Here is an 11911-nt window from a genome sequence, read left to right as displayed (position 1 = left end):
AAAATTATCACGAAGATCCAACGGTCGGATCTTCCTGGATCTTCCTTATAAACATCTCCACAAAATTTCATGAAAATCCGACTGTTGGATTCTCATGAATCGCACTCCGAATTACTATTTCTCAAATATACGAAGATCCAATAGTCGGATCTTCACTCATGACCACACAAGGTCACTGGGATAGTCATACGATCAACATATCAAAACTACAACTCCACCGGACGGTCCGATCTTCACAGATCATTAATCGAACAATCGAAATTGATCGAAATCGTAAAATTCATAACTAAATCATACGATATCCAAAAATTATGAATTATATATGCAACGATCGTATTGAAATGTAGAATCTAAAAATGTAAAGAATTCACATTTCTGACCCCCGGAGGTGGCCGGAAAAGGGCCGGAGTTAGGGCAGAGCCGCCGCCGACCACCGCCAATGGTGTCGGGTCTCGGCTGCTCCTCTTCATCTCATCAATCCTAACCACTTTCCTAACTAGCATGAAGTCAGAAAATGACCGAAAGGGGTCGAAATTACCTAGAACAGTCGAGGTGGCCGGAATTTTTTCAGAATCTGGCGAAGAATGCAGAAACCGGCGAGCTTGATTTCGACGTAAAAACTTCAACTTCAGGCCTCGATCCCTTCTGGAAAGTTGTTAAGTACATCAAGGGGAACTCACTGGTTCAAGAATCAATCAAAACGATGCTCTACAACTCGAGATATCACGATCGAAAGGTTTTGGTTTTCGATCGAAAACCGGTCGAGCTCCGACGAACGTGAATCCCGTCACTCCAGGTGCAATCCTTCTGGGATGATGATCTGCAGGTTGAGGCGAGTTCATAGAGGTAAGGATCGGAAGTTTTGGTGGCCGGAGCTAGGAGAAAACCAGCGTTGACTCAAATCGAACTCAAATCGGTTTAAGCTCCCCGCCGCCGTGCAAGGCTGCCACAGACAGGTGCGCAAGGACCAGGCGAAGCCAATGGAAGAAGTCTGGTGAGGATTGGTGGCCGGAGGAGGAAGATATGGCGGTGGAAAATTTTGGGCGATTTCCGGTCGGGGGAGGGGCTGCAGCTCTCAGTTTCTATTTTTGGAAATTTCTGAAAATTATTTCGGAAATTTCCAAAAATGGAAGCTTTATACTAATTTGGAAACTTTTTCAAAAAATCATAACTAATTCATACGAACTTCGATTTTTGCGTTCTGCATATGTACGCGATCGTATCGACGAGCTCTACAACTTTTATGAAGTAAGTTTTTCTAAATTCCATAAGTATAAAAAGTCAACTTTCGCGTGCCCCTAAATAACATACGTTTTCGAAAATAAAAACGTTCGAACTAATTCCCCAACTTCTCCAAGCTTTGTGCTCGCTCCCAAGTCCCCGTAATCATTTCTAAAAATCCACGGAATTTAATTTGGATTTTTCGGGGTATTACATAAAATGTGATTTTTTTTCCCCTCTTTTGTGTCTTAATTGGTAATTTATCATGAGTTGACAAAGTCAATTATTACTTGAAAAAAAAAAGAGGTCCAAATGTCAATTTTGGAAGTATGAATAGAAGCTCCCTTAATCCAAAGATTGAAACAAAGCTCCCTTATTATTAGGTCTTATTTATTGGAAAGGCTCTTATTTGGAGCTTATAGTTCTGTTCAGCTACTCTATAAATTATGTGCTCAATCAATACTCAGCTATCGTTAGATTTAGATTCAATAATGAATAATAGCTAAGAAAGTAAGTAAATTTCAACTACCTTATTATTCTCCACCTTGTGATCTAAATCCAACAGTAGTTTAGCACAACTGAGCAGAGATTTCATGCATCAAGTATGTAGACATGACTGTAAAGCCTATTTGACAATATAGTTTAATTATATATACATGCGTGTTCACGCATGTACGTGGAAGGCCCCTCATTTAAAAGAGGTACAATTTGCATTATTTTTTAACTCTGCTCATTGGAAACTGTCTTCTTTTTTTTTTTTTTTTTTTCAGACACAAGGGATGTGTTTCATAGTCATAACTTAAATTTCGCATAACAATTCAAAGCAATTTCTGTTCCGAGGGCAGAAAACTCTCCCTTTTGGTCCATTTATGTGAAGAACAGATCACAACAATACCATTCATACGTCTAATCAAAAGATCAATGCCAAAGGGAAAGATGCCGTCCTCACAGAGTCCTAGCAGCACACTAGCCCATGGCGTACTTCTGGGTCCAGCTCCTTGCAGTGGTCTCATACTTGTTCTTGTCGGTCTTGTACATATGGGCAATCTCTGGCACCAAAGGATCATCAGGATTTGGGTCTGTCAACAGGGAGCAAATCGAAAGCAATACCTTCGATATGGTCAGCGCAGGACTCCACTGTTCCTTCAAAATGTCAAGGCAAATGCTGCCATTGCTATTAATGTTTGGGTGAAACACCTTTGTCCTGAATGCAACCTTTGGTGGCTTAAAAGGATAGTCTGGAGGAAAGTGTATGGTGACAAGAAACACTCCACCTGCGTAGGGACCGTCTGCAGGACCCATGATTGTCGCCTGCCAGTGAAACATGTCTTCTGCAACTGGGCCAGCGCTGCAAGAGGTAGGAGGATCTTTCTGGAGATCCTTGAGCTCCTTCAAGATCCGCTTGGACGCCATCACCTGAAAGACCATCCTGTTTTGTTTAGTCCAGCTATGCGTGTGTAAAAGGTTTCGCTCACGCATGCATTATAATTTTCATACAATGTAATACCGATAAGTCATATTTTAAGTGCAGCTTGCCGGCATACAAATTTAAGATTTCCCATGCTATATATTGTGCTAAAGGGTTGTCAAAAATTGCTCCGAGATTGGAAAAACTTATAGGACCAGAAGACCACCGTTTGTGTAAAGTAAACTTCCAAGGAAATGTAGGGTGTATTGTTGAATGAAAATCAAAATAAAGGCTTGCTAGAGCCTAGGGTAAATAATTTTTTTTTCGATAGCTAGGACCTAGTGAGAGATCTCTGCTCTAAATTTAAAAAATAATAATAATAAATAATAAAAAAACCAAAATGGGTGGACATATTGCCAATACCCAAAATAAAGAAGTGTATACAAATATATCATGAAAGTAATTACAAACCTATATAGGCAAACAAAAATAAAACTAATAATTAAAATACATGCACGCTAGATATATGGTGATCATATGCCAAAAAAAAAAAAAAAAATCTGATGGAGATCAGTCCCCCTGCTTTTCCTTGTTTACTTTTATAGCCTTCCTCATGACCTCCGGTTAATCTTCCCTCCACCACTACCAAGAGCCAAAGACAGAGCCTCAAAATGGTTACACTGAAGTTCATTGGCCTCAAGCAAAATATATTACTGTAATACCCGCAATTTTAATTTCGTCTCGTAATATTGTGCAAATTGATTTATGTGCTTTTGCACGAATATTGCTCGAAATAATTCATCATTTTGAATTAATCAAAATTTCGAAATATTCGTTTTGACAAAAAGTTCGAAACTATTCGATTCAAGAAAATCGACTTTTTCTACGTAAGGAATTTGGGAAAATTTCCTTCATGAAACTTGTAGAGCTCGTCTATACGATCGCGTGCATATGCGGAACACAAAAATCGGAGTTCGTATGGATTAGTTATGAGTTTTTGAAAATATTTTCAGTTTAGTATAAATTTCCAAAATTGGAAATTTCCAAAATCATTTTTCTGGGTTTCCATTTCGGGAAACCCCGAAACCCATTCTCTCTCTCTTCCTCACGAAACCGAAGACGACGGAAAACAGAGCAAATGAGCTCCGGCCGATTTCTCCACCCTCCGGCCACCAAACGATGCCAAACCACCTCCCTTGCCTTCGCCTCGACGCCTCCTCTCCACCAGACTCTATCGTTTCCACCGGGAAAGCCTCAAACTCCGGCAGACTGGAGTTGCTAACTTTGAAACAAAAACGGTCAACCCCGTTTTTCTCCTAGCTCCGGCCACCAAAATTTCCGATCCTTAGCTCCATGAACTCCCATCAACTTGCTGATCATCATACTAGAAGGATCGCACCTGGAGTGACCGGTTTCAAGTTCGTCGGAGCTCGGTCGGTTTTCGATCCGAAACCAAAATCTTTCGATCGGGATATCTCGAGATGTAGTGCATCGTTTTGATTGATTCTTGATCCAGTGGATTCGCCTTGATGTTCTTAACAACTCTCTAGAAGGAATCGAGGCCTGAAATTGAAGTTTTTACGTCGAAAATCAAGCTCGCCGGTTTCTGCATTTTCTCGCCGGTTTCTGGAAATTTTCCGGCCAACTTCATACTGTTCAAGGTAATTTTCGACCCCTTCCGGTCATTTTCAGACTTTGTGCTAGTTATGAAAATTGTTGGGCTTGATGAGAGGAAGAGGAGCAGCCAGGCCCCGACACCATTGGCGGTGGTCGGCGGCGGCTCTGCCCTTTTTCCGGCCACCTCCGGGGGTCAAAAATGTGATTTCTTTACAGTTTTACATTCTACGTTTCGATACGATCGGTTGCATATATAATTCATAATTTTTGGATATCGTATGATTTAGTTATGAATTTTTACGTTTCGATCGATTTCGATACTCCAATTAATGTTTTTCGAAGATCGGACCGTCCGATGGACTTGTAGTTTTGACATGTTGATCGTATGACTGTCCCGGTGACTTTGTGAGGTCACGGGTGAAGATCCGACCGTTGGATCTTCGTATAATTGTGAATTAGTGATTTGGAAGGCGATTCGTGAGAATCCGACCGTCGGATTTTCATGAAATTTTGTAGAGACGTTTATAAGGACGATTCAGGAATAGCCGACCGTTGGATCTTCGTGATAATTTTGGAGGATGATCCTAAGCGCGATTCGTGAGGATCCGACCGTTGGATCATCTTTATTTTTGGATCCGACCGTTGGATCATCTTTATTTTTGAATCTGACTGTTGGATCGTCCTATAAATCCGATCTGACCGTTGGATCATTGTATAAATTCGATTAGACTGTCAGATCGTCATTTATTTTATTTTATGAGTTGTTGGCTAAATTCAAATCACTTATGATTAGGCGTTTGACGGTTTGATTTGGCGGACGAATTGTGATTCTTATTCGAGTTATAAGAAGACGCAGCGGGATTAGAGGTGAGTAAACCGCACATGGTTCATTCACGAACCGGAGTTCTAAATATTTATATTTAATGCTATAATTTTTATAGCTGTTAATACATGTGCGAATGACTTTATACATATTTTATTTTTGATAAAATATACGTGTTGTTGGGTTGTGTTGAGTTTATTGTTGAAAAGCAACATATTGTGAGAGGTGTTGAGTTTATTGTTGAGAAACAATATATTGAGAGAAGTGTTGAGTTTTATTGTTGAGGAACAATAAATTGTTGGGTCATGAGGTGACCATGGCATACTATCAGGGAACCACGCTCTCGCGCCGGGTAGGTGGAACTGATAGTATTAAATCGTGAACCACGCTCTCGCGCCGGGTAGGTGGAAACGATCAGTTAGAGCTCTAGTCTGTCTGCCTAATGTTGTGTGACCTTATGAGCGAAATCGAGAGTAACTCATAAGTGTCTATATATATATATATATATATATTTATATATACGAGTGAGAAAGTGACGTGGTTTTGTGGTGACCTTATGAGAGAAATTGAGAGTAACTCATAACTGTCTATATATATATATATATATTTGAGAGTGAGAAAGTGAGGTGGTTTTGTGATTGTGATATTATTACAATTTCATTTGCTTGAATTGAAATTGTTATATTAAAATTGTGCAATCTTTTCGTTTACTCATACGGGCTGTCAAGCTCACCGGGTTTGTGTTGTTGTAATCCCGGTACACTATTTATATTGTGTAGCGGGAAATCCTACAGGTCAGGAGAATCGAGAAGGTGATCAGGCTGCTTAGAGTAGTGGCATTTGAGTTACAGCATTATTGTGAGTTTCGTTATGTTCATTTTGAACTTATCAATTTGGAATTTGTGATAGTGTGCTGTAATAAGAAATTGAGGAGTTGGGTATTGTAATATTGAGTGGTGTGAGGCGTATTACTCTGAAAGAAAAATTTAGATTGGTATTTGTATTTTTTTTTTAATTATTTCATGTTTCGGATTTGAATTTATTATTCAAAATTCGGGGCGTGACAGTTTGGTATCAGAGCGTAAGGTGCATATTTGGTGACATGTCAATACCTTCCGAGTGATGGCCTGTCTGCAGCGGATCCCCATCGTGTGCTCTTCGGTATTGGCTAAGTCATTGGGTATGCGTGAGTGTTGGGAGTTGTTTAGGCCGCTAGGTCGTTTTAGGAACGTGAATACCTTCTCTGTTGTATTGACTTGGTTAATATGGACTTGTATTTGACTTACACGGTGTTTTAAGTGTTATACATGTATTAGCCAAGCATACTATGCTTCTTAGGTGATGGATATTCGAAGGAGTAGTACTTAGGACCATAAGTTGTCATGGAGGTTCGTATTAGAATAAGTTTAGCTTCCGCAGGTTGTAATTTTCGAGGAATAGAAACCTCTAGATTTTACTCTAATGAGTCAGTGAGAATTGTTTTATGGATGTGAGGTTTCTTTGGATGTTGAAGTGTTTGGTTGAAGGCATGATGTTGATCTATGCACGTATCTAGTGTGGATACGAGTATAAATTGATAGAACTTTGCCTTCTTAAGATGGACGTACAGATGTTTTGATGGGATGTAAGTATTAAGGATTAGATATCCTGTTCGATAATGAGATGTCTCAGTGGAATTTTGGTGATTGACATGAGGTACGTGTTTAATGTGACTCTGAGGCAATTATGCTGACTTTGTGTGAGATTGAATTCTTAGTGTAGACTAAGAAGGTTGTGTGGTGATTTTATATACACTACGTGATGAACTTTTAGAATGAAAAGTTATGAGTAAAAGTATGGGTTTTTCCCTTATGTCTATAGTAGACTTATGCATATGGCAACCTTTGTAGCAGTACCAGTAGTGTTTTTGTAACAGTTTTTATGGCAGTGCTTGTAGTGCTTGTAGTGCTTGTGTGACGTGACCATTTGTTAGAATTTATTTTGGTTAGAGTGTTAAACAGTGAATGAGATTCTTGACTCATGTGGAGTTTGTGAGTAGGGTTGTGGTTAGGGAAGAAATTATTGTGGTTAATTCTTCCTTGTGCTTTTAAGTTGTTAAGCAGGGTTTAAGGTGCGAGACCAGAGTTTTATTTTGTACTCGATGGTTAGAGATGAGCGACCATTGTTTGGGCTGTCGCTGAGTACTATAATTCCTTCAGAATCAGGATTGTTGTTAGAATTGGAACTAGTAGTAGTAATAGTGATTCGGAAACTGAATCGAGTTTGCGGGATGTGCCTTATATACGTAGTTGATGTTGCGAGCATCATTTCGGAACTATACTTTGCGATACACAAAGACAACTGGATTGGAAATCCTCCGTTTGGACACCTTGGTCTGTTGACCTGACTATGACTTGTGGACATAGTTTTATTTAAGTAAAGGGAATTGATTTTGTGAATTAGTCTTCCTAAGTGTTGGATCGTAGTATGGAGATAGACTGAAGTAAATTTGAGGTTGTTTTGTGTTTTAGGTCTAAGTAAAGTTTTGCAATGGAGTTGATCTTGGTCGGTAATTAATGGAGAGATTTAGAATCTACTCTCTGTAAATGATATTAGACGAGAGTGTGTTTCTGTGGTTATGGATGATAGGTGAATTTGGTTAAATGCAATTTTGGGTATTGATTTTGGTGACATGGTTGGGTGTCCATAGTGTTTCAAGTGAATTACTATGTGATTTGGAGTTTGATTCAGATTCTGAATATTGAAATTATAGGGTTTGAATTGTGGTAAGTTGATGGAGCAATTGATTGATGAAATGGTTGAGATGTTATAAGATTAGTACGAGTAACTCTAAGGATGTGGGTTTTCCTAGTTAACTCAGGAAGTGTTTAGCTTTATTAGTTCCTAATTCTAGCGACGGAATTATTTGTGTTTGGTTTGGCTAAGAGGATGCTAGCTAGACCACTAAATGACTTAATTGATTGTTAGGTTTTGAATGATTGTTTTTATTTACGTCATTCTGAACAATGCGTGCAATAGAATCGGCTAAGGTTTTGATAATGTATTGGATGACCAAGGTTCGATCCTTGGTGTCGTTGTTGGTTTAACAAAAAGAAGAAACGACATACATCCAATCTTATTGATTTAGTTATATTACAAAATAAACAAACAGAGGACTACACTATTCTAAGCTAGGTCAGCAGCTCCGAATGGGTTGAGGCTGAGCTCAAGAAAAACAGGTGAGCCACTGTTGTAACTGCCTGAGCCACCAGAATAGTAACCAAATGCGCTACCTTCCTCGGATGTAGTCTTCGGGTTACCAAGGATGTCTTCACCGTGCTCAGGGAACAGGGGAAGAGTCTCGACCTCTTGGTGATCTCCTCCACGTCGTTCCATGAATGATGGTCCTCCTGTTGTACAAAAATAGGTAGTATTGGTATTAGCGTTGAAAGGTGAGGAGGAATATGGGTCAACACCATAGCCGACGCATGACCCAAGGGTTAGATCGATCAATCCATCATCACCAGTAGAACCAGTGGAATCAAAGTTGAGATCGATAGATCTGCCACCATCAGTAGAACTTGTGGATCCAAATTTGAGATCGAGGGATCCACCAACCCGAACGTTCCGAATTTCCTTCAACTTCTGCCTCTCATGAGCCTTGAGGTTCTGGAACCAAAAGAAGACGTTCTTGTTCTCGATCTGCCCATACGGTTTCAGATGGAGACAGATCCCTTGAATCTGCTCTGGAGTTGGGTTTTTAAGCGCCATGTCGTAGTAAAGCTCCTGGAGGATCCTCAGTTGAGCTGCTGTGGGAGTCCACCGGTTATTGGTTGGCCTGATAGGCGTGTTGGTACTACTCCCGGCTGCTTGGTCGTTTCCTCCATCCTCGACTTGTTGCTGGGCTTGTAGTTCCATTTGCTGTTGGGTTTGAAGCTCCATTAGTTGCAGAGTTCGTGGTTCCATGGTGATGAGTTGAGAGAAAGTGAAAATTGAAGAACGAAGTTTGTTGAGTGTTTAAGGGAAAGTGTGGTTAAAAGGATTGAAGTTGATAAAGTGGAGTTGGGGATCTGAAGTTCTCAGATGAAGGAAGAGGTTGAGTCTTTCAGATGGAAGAAAAGGATCTGAGAGAGAAGGATTGAAGATTGGTGAAGGAAAGACTGGAGATTTGAGAAGAGAAGGCTGAAGAGTTTGAGAGAGAATGGCTAAAGCTCGGAATGAAATTCTTTTCCTTTAGAGTGAACAGTCGTTTCCTCAGAATGTACCTATTTATAGAACGAGGTGAGCAGATCTCCACCGTTGGATGAACGATCTCAGAAATTCAATCTACGCGTTGGATTAAAAGTTGCCCGAAAACACGGAAAGGTTGTTGGCGCGTGGAGAGCGTGTAATGGGACCGAGGGAATCTCGAGGCGCTGTGGCAGACAGCTTTAGCCGAAAGTAAAAATTGACTGCTGTAAATCACGGAAGGGATAAGCCGTGGCAAGTGGGCCGTACCTGGACTTGTCTCGGATCAATGCACTCACTGTAGTTGTGGGTGGAGGCCCGATGGGCTGAGTTTCTGAAATAGTTTTGGCGAAATTCATGGGCTGGATTCTGCAACAGTTTTGGATATGTTGGGCCGGATTTCTGTAACAGTTTTGGACATGTTGGGCCGGATTTCTGTAACAGTTTTGGATACGTTGGGCTGGATTTCTGCAACAGTTTTGAGTGTTTTGGGCCGGTTTGTTGAAACAGTTTGAAACCGCTTGGTTTAAATAAAAGGATTGGTATGGATATTAACGTGAGCAACTCGTGCTCGAGTGGTTGAGTGTAGAGTTCGTGTACAAGAGGTCTGAGGTTCGAACCTCGCCTCTCGTTTATTTTTATTATGTTTATGACATAATAAGTATAAAATTTGTACACATTCTATTAAGCACAGCTTGTGCTCCAGTGGTTGGGGGCAAAGCTTTTGTACAACAGGTTAAGGTTTCGAACCTTGCCTTCTGTTTTATTTATTTATGTCACTTGTGACATAATAAATATAACACATGTGCATATATTTAATGAGAGCAGCTCCTGCTTCCGTGGTAGGGAGCAAAGTCTTGGTGTATAAGGTCGGGAGTTCGAACCTTACCTCTTACATTATTTTTTTGAATCGTGTATACGCTCAGTATACGGACGTATTTTTATACATCAAGTCATATCCTTGGTGTATACGCTCAGTATATGGACGTATTTTTATACGTCGAATCGTATCCTTGTAGTTTTCTACAGTTTATTCTGTATAAACTACAGAAAACTTTAATCGGGAGGAATGGCCTCGCGATTAAATTTCGGGACGAAATTTCTTTAAGGAGGGTGGATTGTAATACCCGCAATTTTAATTTCGTCTCGTAATATTGTGCAAATTGATTTATGTGCTTTTGCACGAATATTGCTCGAAAAAATTCATCATTTTGAATTAATCGAAGTTTCGAAATATTCGTTTTGACAAAAAGCTCGAAACTATTCGATTCAAGAAAATTGACTTTTTCTACGTAAGGAATTTGGGAAAATTTCCTTCATGAAAATTGTAGAGCTCGTCGATACGATCGCGTGCATATGCGGAACACAAAAATTGGAGTTCGTATGAATTAGTTATGATTTTTTGAAAATATTTCCAGTTTAGTATAAATTTCCAAAATAGGAAATTTCCAAAATCATTTTTCTGGGTTTCCATTTCGGGAAACCCCGAAACCCATTCTCTCTCTCTTCCTCACGAAACCGAAGACGACGGAAAACAGAGCAAAGGAGCTCCGGCCGATTTCTCCACCCTCCGGCCACCAAACGATGCCAAACCACCACCCTTGCCTTCGCCTCGACGCCTCCTCTCCACCGGACTCGATCGTTTCCACCGGGAAAGCCTCAAACTCCGACAGACTGGAGTTGCTAACTTTGAAACAAAAACGGACAACCCCGTTTTTCTCCTAGCTCCGGCCACCAAAATTTCCGATCCTTAGCTTCATGAACTCCCCTAAACTTGCTGATCATCATACTAGAAGGATCGCACCTGGAGTGACCGGTTTCAAGTTCGTCGGAGCTCGGTCGGTTTTCGATCCGAAACCAAAATCTTTCGATCGGGATATCTCGAGCTGTAGTGCATCGTTTTGATGGATTCTTGATCCAGTGGGTTCTTCTTGATGTTATTAACAACTCTCTAGAAGGAATTGAGGCCTGAAATTGAAGTTTTTACGTCAAAAATCGAGCTCGCCGGTTTCTGCATTTTCTCGCCGGTTTCTGCATTTTCATACTGTTCACGGTAATTTTCGACCCCTTCCGGTCATTTTCAGACTTCGTGCTAGTTATGAAAATTGTGAGGCTTGATGAGAGGAAGAGGAGCAGCCAGGCCCCGACACCATTGGCGGTGGTCGGCGGCGGCTCTGCCCTTTTTCCGGCCACTCTTTTTCGGTCACCTCCGGGGGTCAAAAATGTGATTTCTTTACAGTTTTAGATTCTACGTTTCGATACGATCGTTTGCATATATAATTCATAATTTTTGGATATCGTATAATTTAGTTATGAATTTTTACGTTTCGATCGATTTCGATAATCCAATTAATGGTTTTTGAAGATCGGACCGTCCGATGGACTTGTAGTTTTGATATGTTGATCGTATGACTGTCCCGGTGACTTTGTGAGGTCACGGGTGAAGATCCGACCGTTGGATCTTCGTATAATTGTGAATTAGTGATTTGGAAGGCGATTCGTGAGAATCCGACCGTCGGATTTTCATGAAATTTTGTAGATACGTTTATAAGGACGATTCAGGAAGATCCGACCGCTGGATCATCTTTATTTTTGGATCCGACCGTTGGATTGTCTTTATTTTTGAATCTGATCGT

General features: G+C 40.5%; 1 protein-coding gene across 1 annotated transcript; it reads right to left on the bottom strand.

Moving 5' to 3' along the window:
• Positions 1–2083: 2083 nt before the first annotated feature.
• LOC112186386 (ubiquitin-conjugating enzyme E2 10) lies at positions 2084–2657 on the bottom strand. The gene has a single exon (XM_024324783.2). It carries the CDS (start codon positions 2647–2649, stop codon positions 2188–2190), a length of 462 nt encoding a protein of 153 aa, XP_024180551.1. The 5' UTR covers positions 2650–2657; the 3' UTR covers positions 2084–2187.
• Between the last annotated feature and the right edge of the window lie 9254 nt (positions 2658–11911).

This window comes from Rosa chinensis, chromosome 2, assembly GCF_002994745.2.
Source record: "Rosa chinensis cultivar Old Blush chromosome 2, RchiOBHm-V2, whole genome shotgun sequence".
In the NCBI taxonomy this organism is placed as follows: domain Eukaryota; kingdom Viridiplantae; phylum Streptophyta; class Magnoliopsida; order Rosales; family Rosaceae; genus Rosa; species Rosa chinensis.
This window is presented reverse-complemented; position numbering and strand designations above follow the sequence as displayed.